Raw genomic sequence first — 19,656 nt, 5'->3', positions numbered from 1 at the left:
GAGAGGGATTCGAATCAATTGCTTTGGTGTTTTGTTGGATGAGGCAGAAATTGAGTGAAGAAAGATGGAAAAGGGGAGTGTGATAGTAACAGAGAAAAGGGAGTGGGGCAATGAGCTGCAAAGAGGGGGCATCTTAGTTTAAAAGGGGTGGAGCAGTTGAGGTTTGGGGCTAACATGACAAGAGAGGGGATAAACTAAAATCGTGTAGAGGGAACAAGATTTGACAGATTAGTTTGGAAGGAAGGGCTGCGTTACTTGGATACGGGATTCGATTCACAATCGTTTAGAAAGAAACCAGAAGGCAGTGCAATGATCTTTTGAATATCTAATCTTGAGATAAGTGTCAGATCCATGCTGTAACCTGAGGAAAGTGGTTGATGCAATGTTAACATTCTGAAGATGACAGTAAGTAAGCCTCTCACAAGTGCTGAAATGAAGCAAATGTTCTTTATTTTCCTAATGATGAGTAAGATTGCATCAGTCTTCACGCAATTCAATGGATACAACTGCGATGCCAACTACCACAGCAGATTTCCTGGTGAGAAAACTCAAAATAAATAGCTATATGTAATAGTGTAAATGTCATACCTGTCATTCTCTCTCCTTTTATTATGACTTTGGATCCAAAATGTCATTCTCTATTGGAAAATCTAAACTTCTTGCTTTTTTATTTCCACTTCTTTTTTGAACTTCTATTTCAGTATGGTCCACTCACTTTCTATATTTTCTACACACTGTCCTTGCCCTTCTCTATCTCTCCAGCGGAGCGGGACATTAGTGTGTACTGTGGGGTTCAAACCATTACCTTGAAGATCAACTTCTGTCCAGTGTTGTTTTCTGGATACACCGATGCAGACCTGGCATTAAATGGTCGGCATGGCGATGGCCACTGCAGGGGATTTGTCAACAACAACACTTTCCCCACAGCAGTGCTGTTCAGCATCAGCCTCAATACACTTGAGTTCTGCGGGAACACTCTGGTGGTAAGGAAGGGCCACGCATATATGAAGAGGGCCTTTTCAATGGAGATACTAATTGAAATAAAACTGATGCATTCTCTCGGAAAATTACAGTTTTAAGCCAAATTCATTAGCCAAATTTATATTGCATCTGAGATATTTTGCTTAGATAGAAACATGTTTGACAATGACACTTTACTCTGGGGTTGAAGGGCTTCTGTAAGGCCTCAGTGATATTGCAATGATTTGTATCAGACTATACCTGTTTTTTTAAACAGTGACCAATGTAGAATCGTTTTAAGTAAACATTTGATAGTTGTGTATATTGTTGTTTTCTCCACAGGTAACCACGGCCTATGGGGCCAATGCCTATGGGAACATGTCTCTTGTACAGATTGGGAATATCTCTGGCTATATTGACACTCCTGACCCGCCAGCCATTATTAGCTACCTGCCTGGACTGCTTTATAAATTCAGCTGCAGTTACCCTCTAGAGTACCTGGTCAACAACTCACAGTTGGCATCGTAAGTTCCATCCATTAAGTGTTCTACGGTGAACTTAACCTTTTACAAATTCGTGTTCAGCTCAATTATTTAATTAACCATTCATATTATTTTTGCTCATATACTTTGTTGGCCATTATATTTCTAAAATACTGAGGTGTCATTGACAAAATCAAGTTTCCATTATATTTTTAATATAGATTAGAATATGTATAAGTTTCTACAACCAAAAAATAGAAAATAAACAGACATTTTCCCAAAGCCTTTCATCTGAAAAAGAAACTTTTCAGATGAAATCCAGGTGGTTCTTCACATCTTTTCTTTTGTTCTTTTTGGACAATAGTACGATAATAAATGTTGTCTTTCGCAATTACTGGCAGCTCCCTTTTATAGCTCAAATGCATATATATTCTTCAAAAGTAGCCTAATCATAAATCATTTAATATGATGTATTCATTCTGTGTATTACTGTGTAATGATGTGAATACACTATCTTTTCATAGCTCATCTGCTGCAATATCTGTGAAGGAAAGCAATGGTACATTTGTGAGCACTCTTAGTATGATCTTATACAATGTGAGTATGAAATGAGGTTTGGTGTGAAAAGAATAATAAATACAGTGACCGTGGCAGCTATATTGTGTCACATAAAAAGATAATATCCAAATATATAGCATTTGATTTTGTGCTTTTTATGATTCTGTCTTTTTGCACAGGACTCAACATACTACCAGCCTCTCTCAATCCCAATGGCAGGGTTAGCTTTAAAAACCAGAGTGTTTGCAGCTGTCAAAGCCACAAACCTAGATAAACGGTATGACATATTATATTAATTATCCATGGTATTGCTGAATGTCCTAAGAGATGGTTAACCATTAGTCACCTACTCGTAGAGCATGTTGACCTGTATGCATTACATAGTTTTAATGTCATGCACTATGTCAGTACAACCTAGTGAGCATTCAACATCATTTAATCAATGTTTGCAATATTATCTTTTCAATCATCATCTCTTCCAATTCAGCATCCAGCCTCTACGGTTTTCTTTTCATTCATTCTGTCATTATGTTATTATACTGTGTGAAGGCGCCAGGCCACAGCAGAGAATGACAGATCAGTACTATTCCTTGTGTAGCTAGATCTCTATCCTCTGTCAAGGCCTTACAGTTTTGTCTCTCCATAGATGGAATATCTTGATGGACTACTGTTACACAACCCCCTCAGGGAATCCAAATGATGAACTGCGTTATGACCTTTTCTTTGGGTAATCTGTCTTTTTCTCAAATAATGCCTGGGTAAAAAGCAAAAGTGCCCCATTGCCTATTCACCAGACATACACTGAACCTCTAAAAGGCTTATCACAAGGCTGGAAAGTTTCTCAAATGGACATTTAAACATAGTGTAGTCTCCATGTCTGTGCACGTAGTGTATGCATGTTTATATGTATTATGTATAATATGAATGTGTGTGCTCTTTTGAAACAGCTGCCACAAAGACCCACAGACAACCGTTTTTGAAAATGGGAACAGTCAGATGGGTCGCTTTGCCTTTGAGGTTTTCCGTTTTGTTAAACACCGACATCAGAAGATGTCTACGGTGTTCTTGCACTGCGTCACCAAGCTTTGCCGGGTGGATGACTGCATCATGCTCATGCCAGTAAGTATAGATTCTTCAAGTGTCTCTACAATGCATGGCTCCTGCAAATGACACTATGACTTCATGGTTCAATGGCCTTCATGCTTCAATGGCCCTTGCAGAACATACTGAAATACTGTATCTATTTCCTATTTTCTTAATATCAAAATCTAAGCCTGTGCTCTATAAAGGACTGGCACAGAAAACATCAAAATGCATTAATGCAGTATGAAGCAGGCCCGAATAAGTTACCACAGCCTATTGGATATAAACAGTCAAACAATTCACCATGAACATTTTCGTTAATTTCTGTTGACACAGTCTTGTGACCCTGTACTTCAATTGATTTTACAATGGTGGCTAATCTAGTTCAATACCACTGCAGTAGAGTGTGTAACTCAGCCATGACAGTTTGCCACTGTCAAGATACTGTATTCACCTTATTCCTGGCCTTCTCCAGGGTGCCGCCTTTGCCTTTTACAGGGGGTGCCTAGGGATGGGTATCGTTCACCTTTGAATCGATACGATACCTTTTTCGATACCTGGGAATCGATATGATACCCTTTTCGATACCATTTTCAATACTTTTTATTTAAGTTTAACTGCTCTAGCAGAGCAGAGGTGATGATGATGATCACACAGTGTGGCGGAGCGGAGAGTATAGACATTGGATAAACATCCTAATAATAAACATTATAGGCTATTGTCGGCTATTTTCCACAGTAACGAGTGTCGCCTACTAAAGCAGTCATTAAACTCTCAGTAGCCCAACTGTTACAGATGCGACCGGCCAGGGGTGTGTTCCAGAGTATCGAAACGAGGTATCGTTCATTTTCACGTGAACCGATACCCGATAGTATCGACGTCATGCAATCGATATACCATTAAAAGTATCTCCGACGATACCCATCCCTAGGCGCCATGGAGTTTCTCTCTGTTGTGTGCTGCTTCATTCAATATCTTTTCAATTCCTCCCTAGTCTAGGAACAAATGAAAGGAAAAGAAGCGCTGGGTGCTGGAGGAGGGGACTGCCCATAAGTCAGATGGTTCATTAGTCCGAATTTAGTTAGGGTTACTGAGGTTAGGGTTAGGGTTAGGGTTAGAGTAAGGCATAGTATTCTTAACAGATTCGGACTAATGAACCTTCGGACTAATGAACCTTCGGACCAATGCCATGGCACAGCTGGAGGATGCGTCATGACACTCATGGGTGGCAAAACTCGCACCGGAAGTTCGATTGAAATACATGGCAGTGAATGTTGCTGGCTGGACCAGCTCATGAACAAACTCTATTTATGAACGATTGCGACCTTTGTCATATAATCGGTGCAGAAATATAGATATCACAGATTGTTTTACAATCACTTGCTTTTCGATGTGCACAGTACATAATTTTATTTTGGCTCCTAAACAGCAACAGGTATCATTTCTGTCTCTGAGGTATCGTGAGATTTGGTTGTCAGACAGGAATAAGATGAATACCATTTCAACCATAGATGACCTTTTCCTGTGATCTTCATCTTTCCTGGACAGCTTATGATCAATCAAAAGTTCCATGAAAATCGGCCCATCCATACCTGAGTTTTGATTACAGACAGAATGTATACATTATGATGTCATTTGAAGTCACAGTATCAGTATGTCATCACCATAGAACACTACTATGCATGTCCTACAATGAAAGGTGCTTTTTAAAGTCTGAAAATGCATTTGCTAGATTTGCGGTCGACGCCGTAGGCGAGATGTGGAGCAGAAGCCAGATTCTAGGCCAGCATCTGAAGAGGCCATCATCTCTGCTGGACCCATCATCACCAGGAGTGGTGAGTAGTGGCCCACAGCAACACCCATTTTCCATAAATTCTGCCTGGCTGGGGTCTGCTAGAATCAAGCTGATCCTCTAGGTCACTGTTTCCCAAACAGTGGGTCGAGATCCATCTGTGGGACACAGACAATCTTTTCTGGGTCACGGAAAAAAAAATCTAAATTTATCTTCCTACATTTAAAACTATATATATTTCAAAGGATATTCCCCTCCCCCAAAAAATATGTTTTATTGCGACCGTAGGTTGCAGTTAACTATGGAAACCGGCACATCTTGTCCGTATCTCTGTCAGTCACGCGCCTGACACTGTGGTTCCCCTGACATATCACTGTGACATCACAGGCTAAGCGCAGGGATAATGCCTGATTAATTTCCCCAATGAATCCATTAATTTGGCAAATACATTCAATGTGAAATGTGCCATCTGGTGAATATCTAGCTAGCAAGTTATCTAATGGGCAACGGTACTTTGAAACTTTGAGTTGACATTGTTTGCTGTGTGCACCCACAAAAAGGCACCCCTTTTTACATTAAAACCAATGATAAATACTTAAAGGAGTAGTTCACCACTTTTCAACCTGTCTTCATATAATAGGTCCTCACTAATGGTCATGATAAAATATCACAATTTTTTTCTACTTAGTCCAAGTCTCCTAGGAGAGCTGTGGGAAGTTCAGAATCCATAGTCTTGTGACATCATCCTTTTCCAAAAAAAAAAGAAATTATCAATATTTTTGAAGAAAATAAAAATAGATTTTTATTATCGCGAGAACAATGGCTTCCACTTTAAAATTGCAACTTTTCAGGAATAGAAAGCCTGCAGTTTCTATAAGCTGGATTGACAATCGATGATGTCACAAGACTATGGGTTTCTGACCTGCCCACAGCCCTCCTCTGAAAAAAAAAAAAAAAAAAAAAAAAGAAAAGCTATTTTTGAGTGAGGATCAATTATATGAACATAGGTTGAAAAGTGGTGGAGTGCCCCTTTAATGGATGATTAATTAAAACGTAAAACTCTTCAATTAGCATGCTCAATCAAGCTACATCCCACACAGTTAACTGCTAGAAAAAGCTACCAGAAGATGTTATAAGCTGTGTGCTTTGAATTCAGCTACTATCTGCTTGTTAACTGAAACTGAAATTATTATAATAAATATGAAAATAGTCACTCTAGTAATATAATCAACACTTTCCTGAAATAATGTAGTCCTTATGCTCAGACAGTGACTTAGTGTTGGCATAGTGTAGACTACACATGTGATGGGAGAATATATTTAGCATGTAGGGTTGCAATTTCACTGAATTCTTATTTAATGGGATAAGGAGTTGAGCAAGGCAACTGAAATGACCGACGCGTTTTGACACCATGGGCCCTGTTTTTGTCCGTGCCTTACCCCTAAACTTCTTTGCCTTATTTTACAATTTTGAAAAACATTTTAAAATACTTTAAATAGCCAATGTACAAGCCCACAACGTCTTGATTGATGGCTTGTTAAACCATTTTAAAATGTACTTCTAAATAGTAAAAAAGGCAAAGAAGTTTAGGGATAGACAAAAATAGGGCAAAGGTCTTCAACAGGATCCACAGGGTCACTTGAAGTGCCTTGGATTTTTGTCCTTGTTGGTCTGCAGTTTGTGCGACTTGTGGGCAACAAAGCAGCACCTCTTGGTTTGTGTTTCTGTATACGTACCTGTCACACCAAAGAACACCTGTCCAGGGAGACACCTGATCCATGCAGCGTTTCCTCCCTTAGTTCTAAATCTGTACATGGGATGGAAGTGCACTGCATTCAGCAGTCAGAGCAGTGCATATACAATCCCATTAAATGGGAATACTTTTAAAGAAAAGAGGTAGCTAATGCTTGTTTGTGTTAAGCCCCCATCCACCTAAAAAAGATAAAAGAGAAATGAAAGAAAGGTTGAGACGATTCTCCTTTGCAATGCTATTTGTCTCCCAGGTGGCTGTGAATATAAGGAAGTATGACCTATCTATATTTTTATATTTATGCCTTATTAAGTACTTTGTCAAAATCATTTTAATGAACGCTGTCTTAATATTTACAGATGAAACACCAGCCAACAACTCACAACTTGGTAAGCTATCTTTAACAAATTGTTAACCAACCTCCAGGTATGGAGTGAATTGGGCTCATTAAGTCATTCGCTCACACACACACACACACACACACACACGCGCACCCCGCACACACCGCACACACACCTTTTTGGAAAGACGTCTATAATACAGTAGCTATTAGGCCATATCAAAGATTGCATAGTTGTTACATTTCTGTGTTTGTTTGTGTTATCCTTCAGCTTCATCTAGTAATGCCTCCCTGCCAATGAACCCAGTGACCAGTGCGCTGCTCTCGGGTGTGGTCGTCCTCAGTGGTCTCAGTATCAGTTTCTTCCTGCTGTCAGTCCGCCTGCTCCACAAGGCCCGCCTACCCACAGTCACATCCTCAGGATCCTGGAATCCCACCTTCAAATGAACAGAATTAGGCCAGTCAATCTAAGCTAAAAAGGAGCCTGACCCAAAAGAATATTAGTAATCATTCAGGGTTTTTTATGGTCCTTAGGGTCATCCAAAAAAACATGTTAAAAGTTTCCCATTATATTCTTAGTGGATCAAGGTAAATTCAGGGGGTTCAATCGTTCAAGTTTGGGTCCCTTTTAATATACAGGAAAAATACCCCCCAAAAATCTTCTTTAATTAGTATGTGAGGGGTCTTTTGTGGGGTCCATTTTTACCCCGAGGAATGTTTTTCGTGCAAAACAAATGCTTGCAATGGATTCAGAATCATGAAAACCCCCTAGTTAGACCCCTCACATGCTACTTAAAGAAGATTTTTTTTGTGGGGTATATTTTTCCTGAATAGTAAGAGAAGGGACCCAAACTTGAACCCCCTGAATTTACCTTGATCCACTAAGAATATGATGGGAAACCTTTAACATCTTTTTGGGATGACCCTAAGGATCATAAAAAAACCTTGAACCATTACTATTGCAATTTCTTTTGGGTCAAACCTCAGATTGACTGGCCTAAATGAGTTCTGTGTGTTTACATGTGCCATGCATGTAATAAACTGTCTATTTACATGAGTGGTATTCACCATGTGTATTGACTTTTGTAAATACTCTGTTTTATTTTTTACTTTTTACTCATTATACTATATCTATTGCATTTTTTAAACATTGTAAACAACGTTTTTATAAATGTATGCTTGCTTTTATTAGGTGTTTGTTTGCATGTGTCCTTCAAGTAGGTTACTTCAAGTACGCATAACCAGTGAAAGGGATGTATGTGTGTGTTACAGTACGTTTGTATTCTGCATTCATTAGTGGTTGCCCTAACAGGGCAACACACTATAGTACTTGTCCGACGTTATTATTCAAGAGTGACCAAAAGTTTGGCACGCTACTCCTCCCACATGTTTTACGCCACATACTTGCGCCATATTTCAAATCGACCAGCTTCATCGGGAGTCTGGGGAATCATTTTCTGTAGAGAAAAGTTGTAGTTTAATTGATATTAATGTATTCGTGAATAAACTTTTCCCATTGACTTATATATATCCATATCCATATACATATACAGTATGGAGCTATATCCATATCTGCAGTTCGTGATGTCAGATGTAGGCCAGCTCATTGTATGGAGATCTAAGTGATGATCCAGTCGTCTCCATGTATGGCTATCAAGGGTTTGATAAGGTCAGTGTCGTGATCTTCATATATGGAGATCCAGGTGATGATAGTCAGCTCCTTATATGGAGAGAGAGACACACACAATTAAAAAATATACTTTTCCCAAATATGGGGATGACTGACATCATAGATGTCTGACATCATAGACCACATGAGACTGACACAATATGTTCATGTATGGGCAATTGGGCATTCCAAAATATTAATATTAATGACATCAGGGATTGCCATATATGGGCATAAAAGGGACAAGGACTGAATGGTTTAGCACACACGCTCAAATAGGGACATGGACTGACAGATACAGAGATATTTAAGTGTGACTCGTGTCACAGCAACCACACTTGCAATTTCCAATTGCATCTTTCTAGTTTGGCATTGTAGACCTACCTGTTACCCATGTCCTGTGACTCCTGTCACATCATGCCAGTCGGGCACTGCCATGGTAGGTGTGTAGGTGATTTTCTATTTTAAAGTGACGTGTTATCGTCTTTGTTAAAGCTGGCCTACTGTAGGTCCTCATAGAAAGTACTATTGAATACCTCAGTATACTTGCAATCTGTTGTTTGGAACAGGATCTGTTACATTGAACAAATACATTCTTTTGAGTACTGTGACACCATTAAATGAAGAATATTTTACATAAACTAAAACACAAACATTATAATCCAGTAAGATGTTTTTTTATTTTAACCAGGACCATTGAAGGATGACTTGTTTCGCACTTGGAGCTCTGTGAGACTGTGACTCACATCTGCTATTATACTGAACAATAATAGTGTGAAATTATACTGTAAGGTGTAGCGGCTATATCATGGAAGTCTTGACTTGAATTATCTTTTGCTTTATGTGAATTATATTAAAACTGATGAATGAGTAATGAAAGGCCTTGACAGAGTTTGTGTTGTTTCATAAAAAGTTTGCTTCAGATGTGGAGTTAATAAACAAAAGATGTCAGATTTTTTAAAACAAATATTTTATACTGATTTACACAGAATTAAGGGAATGATGAACTTGATCGAATATTGGGTTTAATAGCCTACCTACAGCATACCTGGCCATGGTTTAGTCCAAACCTGCACACACACACACACACACACACACACACACACACACACACACACACACACACACCGATAGTAGCCTAGGAGTCGTGATGATACTTTCAACTTCCTCCCTGATTCAACTTGGTGATTGTCACACAGGTGCATTCAGACAAACAAAAACGTTGAGGTAAGAAAGTAAATTATTTGTCCAAAACACTATTTTTGTAGTACTTTTCCAGGTAAGATCATGTAACTTAAATTAAATGATAATAAATTCTCAGACAAAATGTGACCCCTGCTGATTTCAAACCACAATGCTAACACAGCTATAGCTAAACAAAGGCTAACAGGTAGATTAACTATTTTTGCAGATGAGATTTTGTAGAGGGAAAAAAGGAGTGGACCAATGGCTACAGAGCCCTGAGGGACTGAGGTCTACTGTAGGGTTTAAGTGCAGAGACCACACCAACTAAGACAGTGGTGAAGTTAAAGTGCTTTTGTGGACTAGTATGGTATAGTATTACAACCATCCCTGTTCACTTTCTTTATTTGTCATGTTTACGCATGGAAAGGATTATGTACGCCTTGAGATGGTAGCTAGATCTATCTACTTTTTGACAGTTAGGTTTGCCCACCCTTCCACTCATCTCTCTTTCCTTCCCTTATGCTCCTTGCCCTTATGATGCATCATTTCCTTATTTGTTTTTTTAAACCAATAGGCTTGCACACTGATAGAGAACCATCCTCCCACTCAACTCACAATACAGGTGTGTAAGCTTACTAAGCTAGTAGGCTACTGCTGACAATGACCATGATGAAGACTGGGTCACAATGCTTGGGTCATTTTAAATACATATAGGGTTAGGGTTACCTTTGTGAACAATTTGCTATGCCAAACCCTATCTTTTCCAAACTGCCATAGCTGAAACAATATGATATACAAAATGATATAAACCTATCCCTTATTTTTATTTGAATGAAATTCAAACAATAAAATATACTTTAAACAGTTGCTGCATTTCTTAAATAAACATAGTTGTGTTGATTTCAACTGACCATGAAATAAAACATGTCAGACAAGCCCGCACAACTGTACAATTTAGAAAATATTTATTTTACCCGAATACTTGCATCTGTTTAATATACTGTGTTATTGGCTATACTGTTCCCTGAACAGAAAAATAAACCATCAGCCTTTTATATTATCATTGAATTGGGTAGGGGAGTGGCTTGATAATTCAACCAAAGTTCAACTGTAAGTTCCAAAAGAAGGCAGGTACTTTTGAGTGACCTGAAATATGATATGTGGGGAGTGTTTGAGAAACTCAGAAATGATCAAGTGAGAGGACAGGAGGGCTCAGTCTGTTTTGAGTCTACACGTCATAACTATGACAATGTAAATACGGTGTCCGTAATCCTCTTCATGGTTTTATACATTTTGACAAAAGAGCAAGGGCAACACTGATACTCTGATTTGACCCTAATCAGTGAAAATGTCTTCCCTTCCCAGGTGGCTCACCTGACAAGATCAGGTTACAATGTCCTTCACCCATTTCCCTCAACTTGAACATAGAGGATGATCTGTTTACATAGGAATTTGTGTTTTGACTCACTAACACAAATATCCAAAAATTTAGTATTAATGTTTCAAGAATTTCAATTCTGTGATAATTATTATCACAGAATTATACTGTATAAAACATGACCCATGTGCTCTTCTGTAATGTATAAACTTTGTTTTTCCAGTGGTCTTGAACAATTCTCATATTATTATTACACTTATATATTATTTTCTTGTTATTGTTATTATGTTTATTCACAAGTATTATGTATATTCACAACACATACACATGTATAATTAATTGGTCCTTAAATGACTCAAGAGACGTCCTTAAAACTTTTTTTAATTTTTATATTAATAAAAATCTTGCTGCGCTAACAGCTGAATTATAATATGCTATGTGATCTTTTTCACTAATTGATACAAAATTAGGGTCATGCAGGACACATTAAACCTATACAGCTATGGGGAAACAGGAGCTCCTTTTTCATTGTGCTCATAGTCCCAGTAGACTATGAACCATACACTTTCTTACTTTATTAAGTTTCATATTAGCATGTAAAGGAGTTCATTTCGCACACAATGTCACAAAGCCACTTTGACATTGTTTAGCCATGTAACTTTGAAGGTGACTGTGTTGGGTTTCCTCATTTGCCTCGAGGAAAGTACCAGGGTGCCTCAACCACAAAAGTGAATTGTTTAAGCAAACTGGGCAGCTCCACCAAAGTGGCATTGACCTTGTTTCCGTCCAATCCTAAAACAGCATTGCATCTTTACAGCTGTTCTGCTTGCCATATATAAGACGGAGCGTTGCGGTCACACCTCAACAGAACTGAGAGACTGAAGAGGTAAGATACAACCCACCTGACTGAGGTATCATACACAGTATAAGACTAATAGCAGACTTTCATTGTTTGACAACATCGGATTATACAGCTTGCTTTGGACCTTCAGCATCTACGCACCTCACTGGATCTACAGATGTTTTGCTGTACACTGTTTTGGATTTTCATCTTCCACTTGCATGCTTGTTTTTATCTTTGCCTCAGCATTTCACAGAGGCCATTTCGGTGAGATGGCTTTAGTCTGCTTCCTCATCCTGACCTCCTTGTGGATTGCGGGCCGAGAGGCCCTTACTCTAAATGATTGCGGAATGTTTTATAGGAAACCAGGTAAGGACTCATATTTGTTCTCAAAACAGATTTTCAAGCTTAGCTTGCTTGTTTGCATTTATGCATGGCTGCAGCATGAAGATTGTGAATAGTTTTCACAGATGCTAAATGTAAATGACCTTATTTAAGATACAGTATTATATGTTATTATGTTCTAAGTTAAACTACTTAAAATAGGGGACTTTAGAAGCATATCACATCACATCAGACACCCAAGCTGGACTGACTGTTATCAACTTGAGTCATATTTTATTAATTGTAAAAGTCCACATGAATGTCATCAACAACAATACTACTACTACTACTACTACTACTACTACTACTACTACTACTACACTACTAATAGTCAATAATAAATGCACACACACACACACACACACACACACACACACACACACACACACACACACACACACACACACACACACACACACACACACACACACACACACACACACACACACACAACCTACCATACATACATACATACATACATACATACATGTTCACTAAATATATATCTATTAATCTATGAATATAATAATTTGTATTATTATTTACCATCAGGGTGTGGGTTAGTTGTGTTTAGTTATTAGTATAATTATTATGCCATATAATACTCACTCATTGAAATTATCTCCCCTGAATGTCTCCCATCCTGAGACTGTTGATCTCCAGAAGTCATTTTGCATAGCAAATGATCATGCATGAATGCATTCCCATTGTAACATTATTGTCTGATCCTCTCCAGAATATACTGATATATCGGTTGCCTGTGGGACCAACACCATTGAACTGGCCATCCTAATCTGCCCAGCTGTCTACACTGGGTACAATGAGAGCTTGCTGGTGCTGAACCACATTATGGATCCGGGCTGCAAGGGAACGCTGGACACTTCAGTGGCTCCTGCGGTGCTGAGATTTCGCTTCCCCATCAGAGAAGGAAATGCCTGTGGCAGTAAATTCATGGTAAGTCTGAATTTATATTCTGGGTATAGATGTCTCATTGCCAATTTGGGTTACTTTGTTAGATGGCCGTGTCGTTCAACAAACATGATGAATTATTGACATCACAGAAGACTGATAGAATAGAATCCACAGAGCCACCCCATTATTAGACCACATCTTGTTCAGTTGAAAATAGTTTTTTCACTTTTTTTCAACTTTTTTATTTTTAACTTTTTTTTTCAACTTTCACTTTTCATCAAGCGACACAATTGTATGACAAAGTGTAATTTTGGGGTGAACTGAATATTCTGTGACATAAAGCTTGTAGATTTTCCAGCGAGGAGAACAAGGTGTAAGAGCCATGAGGGATCCTGGTCAACAAAGTTTAGGCTATAGGGTTTTAAGTGGTTAAGAACTTAAATGTAATTACACATATTTAATGTGTGATGTGTACTGTTGTTAAGCAGGTATGATGCACATCACTGCACATAGTGTCCACTTGGTGTCAGTCTTTTTATTGTCCCTCTATTCCAGAAGTGCATTAACAATCTGTTGCTGTCATTCTCTCAGACCACGAGTGCTCCAGGCCAGGGGATATTCTCAGACTTCTCCAATATCCAGTCCGTCAACGTGAGCGGAGTGGTCCGGTCTTGGGATCCTACCATTGGAAAGATCACCTACAATGCAGAGCTCAAGTACTTTTACTCTTGTGCCTACCCACTTGAGTACCTCATTAACAACACCCAGGTGGATGTGTAAGTGTTTCAGTTTCTTTTGTTGCCTTAATGCATATATTAATGCCTTAAGCATACATAAATTAAATGTCTATCATCCTTCCTCAACATATTTTACTCGCCTATTGGGAACAGGCAGAGGAGGCTCCAGGGGGTGGGGTAGAGGGGGCTTTAGCCCCCCCTATGCCCCCCCACTCCACAAACCCAATTGTGATGAAAAATATTTAAGGAATAAATAAATACAATTTATATGAATATGTGAAAGACAATTGACTGACTTCTACGTAAACCATACTATAAAATCATTGGAAAGCATCTTCAGCCTCACAAAAGCTTCTGCCAATGACCTGGTCTGTTCAGTTATCCATACCCTAAGCGAATTTGTCATATTATAACTATTCATTATTGTTTGTTGCCAAAATTAATTAGCCCCTGCTCTAAAAAAGCCAGCCCCCCCCCCCCCCCCCCCCCCATAGCCCCCCCAGTCACAATTCTCTGGAGCCGCCGCTGGGAACAGGATACTCATAATGGATTTGGTTTATAGTGTAGATTGAATGCATAGTGTTTTGCTTGGTTTATTCTTGGTTACGCGACACTGGCACACAACTAAGAATAAATCACTCTTTTGTGTGCTATGTATGGACCTTCGCTCACCGTTGCTTCTCTCTTACCTCTCAGGTCAGCCTCCTCCATTGCCTTGAAAGACAACAATGGGAGCTTCATCAGCACTCTGAACATGGCCTTGTTCCGGGTGAGCAAACACATTCACAGTGGCGCTATCTCAAATGCACGCGCTGACACACTGATTTCTGAGCTGCACAAATTGGCAAATGCCAGCGTGTATAAGTACCATGAAGAGGAACGGTGCTCCCATCTCAGATATTAGGTTCTGCCGACTTTAAGCCTAGAAGGTTGAACATCTGTGAGGGCATTTCAATTACGTCCATATTAATTGCCATCCCTTCTTTGTTTGCCAGGATCGGAATTATACTACACCCCTCATAATACCACCTCGGGGCCTTGAACTGCGAACTAAAATCTACGTACAGGTGCAAGCCTCAAATCTGACATCCCAGTAAGAAACCTTTATCACAGTTATTTATATTTTCATAGGATCACTGGAAAATTGATTTGTATGTACTTTGCATGCATGTCTGTATATGTTACATGTATATACTTTGTATCTGTCTCTGTATGAATGCATGAAATGTATCTATAAATATTGTATTGTATGTAAATACATGCATGCACATGCTAGCACGTATGTACAGGTATGTACGAAAATACATGCATACACTGATACATAGACTTCAACATATCATTGGTTAGTGTCCGACTGAATAATTAGTGCTAGACTTTGATTAGAGGACTCCACCTGTGACCTGGAGTCTCTGACTCGGTGCTGTGGACCTCACTTTTTCTGCACAGATACCATGTTCTGCTGGACCGATGCTATGCTTCAGTCTCTCCTCAACCCACCAATTCTACCTTCTTCAATCTCTTTGTCTCGTAAGTTAAACAGCACAGTTTTATACAATCACTGTTCCGCGAAAGTAACTCTTTTCCTCTCACTTAATCAAGGCTTGATGGCGGTTTCTGCCCGATGGTCATCAGAATTCCACATTTAATTCAAAATACTTCCACATCTATACAGGCTTTCCACTTTTTGTGCAGTATATACACAGCCACCTCAAGTCGGGGGAGCCTCATTCTTAAATTCACCTCCCTTATTTTCAATCATTAATATACTTTCTGTATCTGTGTGATGTGCAAATGAGCACTTGAGGTGAGGTTCGCCTTTTTCCAAAAGGTGCTCTGTAGATCAGATGACCACCATGTTGGAGAACGGGGACAGCCAGAGGGCCCGCTTCTTTTTCCCTGCTTTCCGATTCATCGAGCAGCAGAACCAAACGGTCTCCACCTACTACCTTCACTGCATCACCCGACTCTGCGAGCGCACTACCTGTGCAACATTTAAGGTAAGCCCAGGGCCGGTTCCTGGCACAAGCAATATAAGCGGTCACTTAGGGCCACAACCAATACGGGGGCCACATCACAGGAAGAAGTTACATTATGTCATGTACTGTATTCCCTATCCAAAAACTAGCGTTATTATTATAATATGCCCTCCCCCCTTCCTTCCCCATAATCCCTATATTCTAGGCCTGGCTGCCTTGATTCATGAGCAAGTCAATATGCCTCCAAAAAGAACATTTCGATCTGTTGCTGCAGATTATTTTAGGTGGCCCTCCACTGACGGTGGGGGGCCACCTAAAATAATCTTGCATAGGGCCACCTGAGTCCTAGAACACCGCACTCACAGAGAGCCGAAACATTTCACACCAATAATTGTTGTATTTGTATTTGTTGTTTTTAAAGTTTTATCCTAATAAAGTTGTTGTTTCTTTCTGTTGTAAAGCGCTTTGGGTACCTAGAAAAGCGCTATATAAATCCAAGCTATTATTATTATTATTATTATTAATAACACAGTCAAGTCAGTGTTGATTTAACTCAGATTGTGCTAATAAATGTCACTGGGGATTTTACTGTGAACCAATCTGTCTCTTTCTCTCTAATTCCACAGCAATGTCCCCCCAGGGGGAGGAGAAGGAGGGATGTTGAGACCACTGTCATCCACGATGGTATCACTGAGCCATCTTTACTCACGGTACCCATTGCAACCCAGGCAGAGAACAGTATGTCTCCCACCAGTCGATCAGCATGTATACATATCTACATAAATCTACCTCCACATCTTCCATTCTGTCTATGTCTGTCTCCTCACACCTTTTCTCACTTTCTCTAAATAAAAATTGAAATAATCAAATATATTAAAAAAATATTTCCATTAACTCAAAACCAATCATGGATATTGACATATTTCTCACATTTCTTTCTTCTAGCCGGTGGAAACCAAAATCATATCGGTAAGTCTGTTTTGCATCAAATCAAGAGTGTATTATTTTCTTTATTATTTGATTATTGTCTCTGCTAGGCCGGATAGACGAAGGCCATAGACTACGTATGTTTTCGCTCCTGTCCGTTTGAACAGCCGCCCGTCTGTGCGTGTGTCTGTGAGCAGTTAATCAGGAACCACTGGACCAATCGGTGTGAAACATTGCATGCGCACTTTCAGGTTTTATCAATCAGGTTTTTCAGATTCCATTATGATTGGCTATGAGTGGCATTTCAAAATTTGCAGGAGGGGCCCGTTTTGCAAATATTTTACAAACTCATTTTAGTTTTTATCACACATCAAGGGGCCTCTAGACCAGTGGTTCCCAAACTTTTTAGCCCTACACCCAAAAGAGGAATTATACGTTTGCCCAGGACCCAAACTAGTGAAAATAGCAGATCTACAAGCTCACAATGCGTCGCTTCGCACCACGTTGTGAGCTTGTAGATCGTCTATTTTCACTACTTCCTAATAATTAAAAACTAAATGTAGGAAACAAAAAATAAAGGGACCCATAAAAATGTTTTCGCGACCCACAAACGGGTCCTGACCCAGTGTTTGGAACCAGTGCTCTAAACAACAGCGGTACCACAAATTCCACAAAAGTCACTGTTTGTTATGCTTTCACAAACACGCAGTCTGTCGTACAAACTCTTTCCCCCCCATCTTCCTCGTGCCCTGGCGGCTGTACCCGACAACTGACACAGGGTAGCTTATCTGTGTAGAAAAAGACAACCCGGCCTGGCAGAGATCTGCACTCAGTGGAGCGCCCTTTTCTTGTTTAGTCATGCATTTCCCCCCCCCCCAAACAACAGTATTTTTAATTTAATTATTAGTGAATGTATTCACAAGACATTGGGTGCTTTGTTGCCCTATGTGTGTGATGTATCATTTTTGTTCTCATTCTCCTTTGTGTGCAGAAGACGAGCTGTCTGCTGAACAAGCTAATCGCACTGGTCTGGCGGTCGGCCTGGGGATCGCAGTTGCCGTCCTCAGTCTGATAGGGCTGGTTGCAGTACTGTTTGCTGCAGCCTTCTATCGAAAGTTCAAGCGGCTAAGCTAGCATTAATTAACATGTGAAATATCATGATGAGTTTTGACAGGGCCACATTCCCATACTGGTGGAGGTATGAATGTATGTTTTGTTTAGTTTTTTTCTCTCTCTCATTTTTTGTTGTTTTCATTGGTTCTCATTTTTGGAAAGCCAAACCTTTTCACCGCTTGAACATGAAGTTTGAATATTCCACTTATGAAATACCTGATATAGAAAAATAAGAAAAGAAAGAAAGAAAGAAAGAAAGAAAGAAAGAAAGAAAGAAAGAAAGAAAAAAAGAAAGAAAGACAGACATTACATTACAAATTCAGACAAGATAGCCAAGGAGAGAAAATATGGCTACATAATCTAAATGACTGCTTTCATCTAAAACTAAGTTGGCTTGTCTGTGTGTGAGTATTTCAGGAGTATTTCAGGTGCTCATGTTTTTCTCTTGTATATGTAATAGAAAAAGCCTGCACTTCTGTGTATGAACCATGAGCACAGGTGAAGCAGACAGCAGACTACCATTAGCTTATCAACTAGGCTACTGACTAAAAGTCATAGATTTGCTTTGCTGTTTTGAAGGACAGTATAGACTTTTGTTGAACCCAGCGCTTGCTCACTTGAATGTTACTGTACATTTTCTTTGTTTAGTTGTTGCATGTTGTATAATTAAATTCTAGGTGAAAGCTTTTGTGGGCCATTACCCAATATTCTGTACCTCACATAAGGCACAAAGTTGTACAAACCAAAAAAACATATAACCATATGTCAAGAAGAAAGTGGGTACGTTTGTTTATTTATTTGCAGAGATTCTGCATATTTGGTCTGCTCATTTGACTTGACTTGAACTTGAACCGATGTATCCAAGTCTGAGATGAGCACATTCTGACTTTTAAGATAACTCAGGGGTATTTTCATTATATTAAACATTATGTGCAATAATGTATAATTATATTATTGTGGCAATTAACTGTTATGAGAGAGACATTGTATATTTGTCAAGAATGAATGGTTGCAGTTGTTTCCGTTCATGTCTGCATGCATTATAATTATTAAAGCTGGCAGGTTATGGATGGAATAAGTTATGTCTATTCATATCTATTCTATTCATCAATAGACTTTCACCTGCAATATACACTACCTAACTCCATAATATCAATATTCAGACTATCCCACCTCACACATTTCACAAGTGCAAATATTACAAATTAGATGTTTCCTATTAGAGGAATTATGTTGGTTTTGATTCCTTTCGGTAATTGAATGGAAAGTAATTGAAATTCAGCGGTGGCAGACCATTTATTCAACTATTCTTAAAGGAGGAATATAGACTAACTGCATGAAACCATAAGTACAAAAAAGAAAGAAAAGAAAAAAGTGCTGGTCCATGAAAGGTGATGTTTTTTTACTCTCCACTAGAGGGTACCTAATCACCATTTTCAATGATGGTCCTTTACCTTTTTGGGCCTTGAAAGTAACTTTCCATAATGCCACTAAGGTTTTTGCAAAAAGCTTGGTGTATGGAAATGTACATTATGACTGCATTTTCAAACACCAGTCTGTCTGCAAATA

The 19,656-nt window shown here is 39.1% G+C and overlaps 2 protein-coding genes across 2 annotated transcripts; both read left to right on the top strand.

Moving 5' to 3' along the window:
- Positions 1 to 399: 399 nt before the first annotated feature.
- Positions 400 to 7,412, top strand: LOC308290430 (zona pellucida-like domain-containing protein 1; the record flags this gene model as incomplete). Its single annotated transcript, XM_080732262.1, has 10 exons — positions 400 to 538; positions 763 to 983; positions 1,303 to 1,484; positions 1,967 to 2,039; positions 2,180 to 2,277; positions 2,647 to 2,727; positions 2,948 to 3,119; positions 4,816 to 4,918; positions 6,985 to 7,014; positions 7,237 to 7,412. 10 exons carry the CDS (start codon positions 400 to 402, stop codon positions 7,410 to 7,412), a joined length of 1,275 nt encoding a protein of 424 aa, XP_080588388.1.
- A 4,898-nt stretch (positions 7,413 to 12,310) lies between these two features.
- Positions 12,311 to 18,108, top strand: LOC308290049 (zona pellucida-like domain-containing protein 1; the record flags this gene model as incomplete). Its single annotated transcript, XM_080731825.1, has 9 exons — positions 12,311 to 12,407; positions 13,159 to 13,376; positions 13,926 to 14,110; positions 14,768 to 14,840; positions 15,067 to 15,164; positions 15,518 to 15,598; positions 15,900 to 16,068; positions 16,674 to 16,785; positions 17,966 to 18,108. The coding sequence occupies 9 exons, from the start codon at positions 12,311 to 12,313 to the stop codon at positions 18,106 to 18,108; spliced, it is 1,176 nt and encodes a 391-aa protein (XP_080587951.1).
- Positions 18,109 to 19,656: the final 1,548 nt, after the last annotated feature.

Source organism: Nannobrachium achirus, assembly GCF_963921795.1.
Source record: "Nannobrachium achirus genome assembly, chromosome: 8".
NCBI classification, from domain to species: Eukaryota; Metazoa; Chordata; class Actinopteri; order Myctophiformes; family Myctophidae; genus Nannobrachium; species Nannobrachium achirus.
The sequence above is the reverse complement of the archived record's forward strand: the minus strand, read 5'-3'. Positions and strand labels throughout refer to the sequence as shown.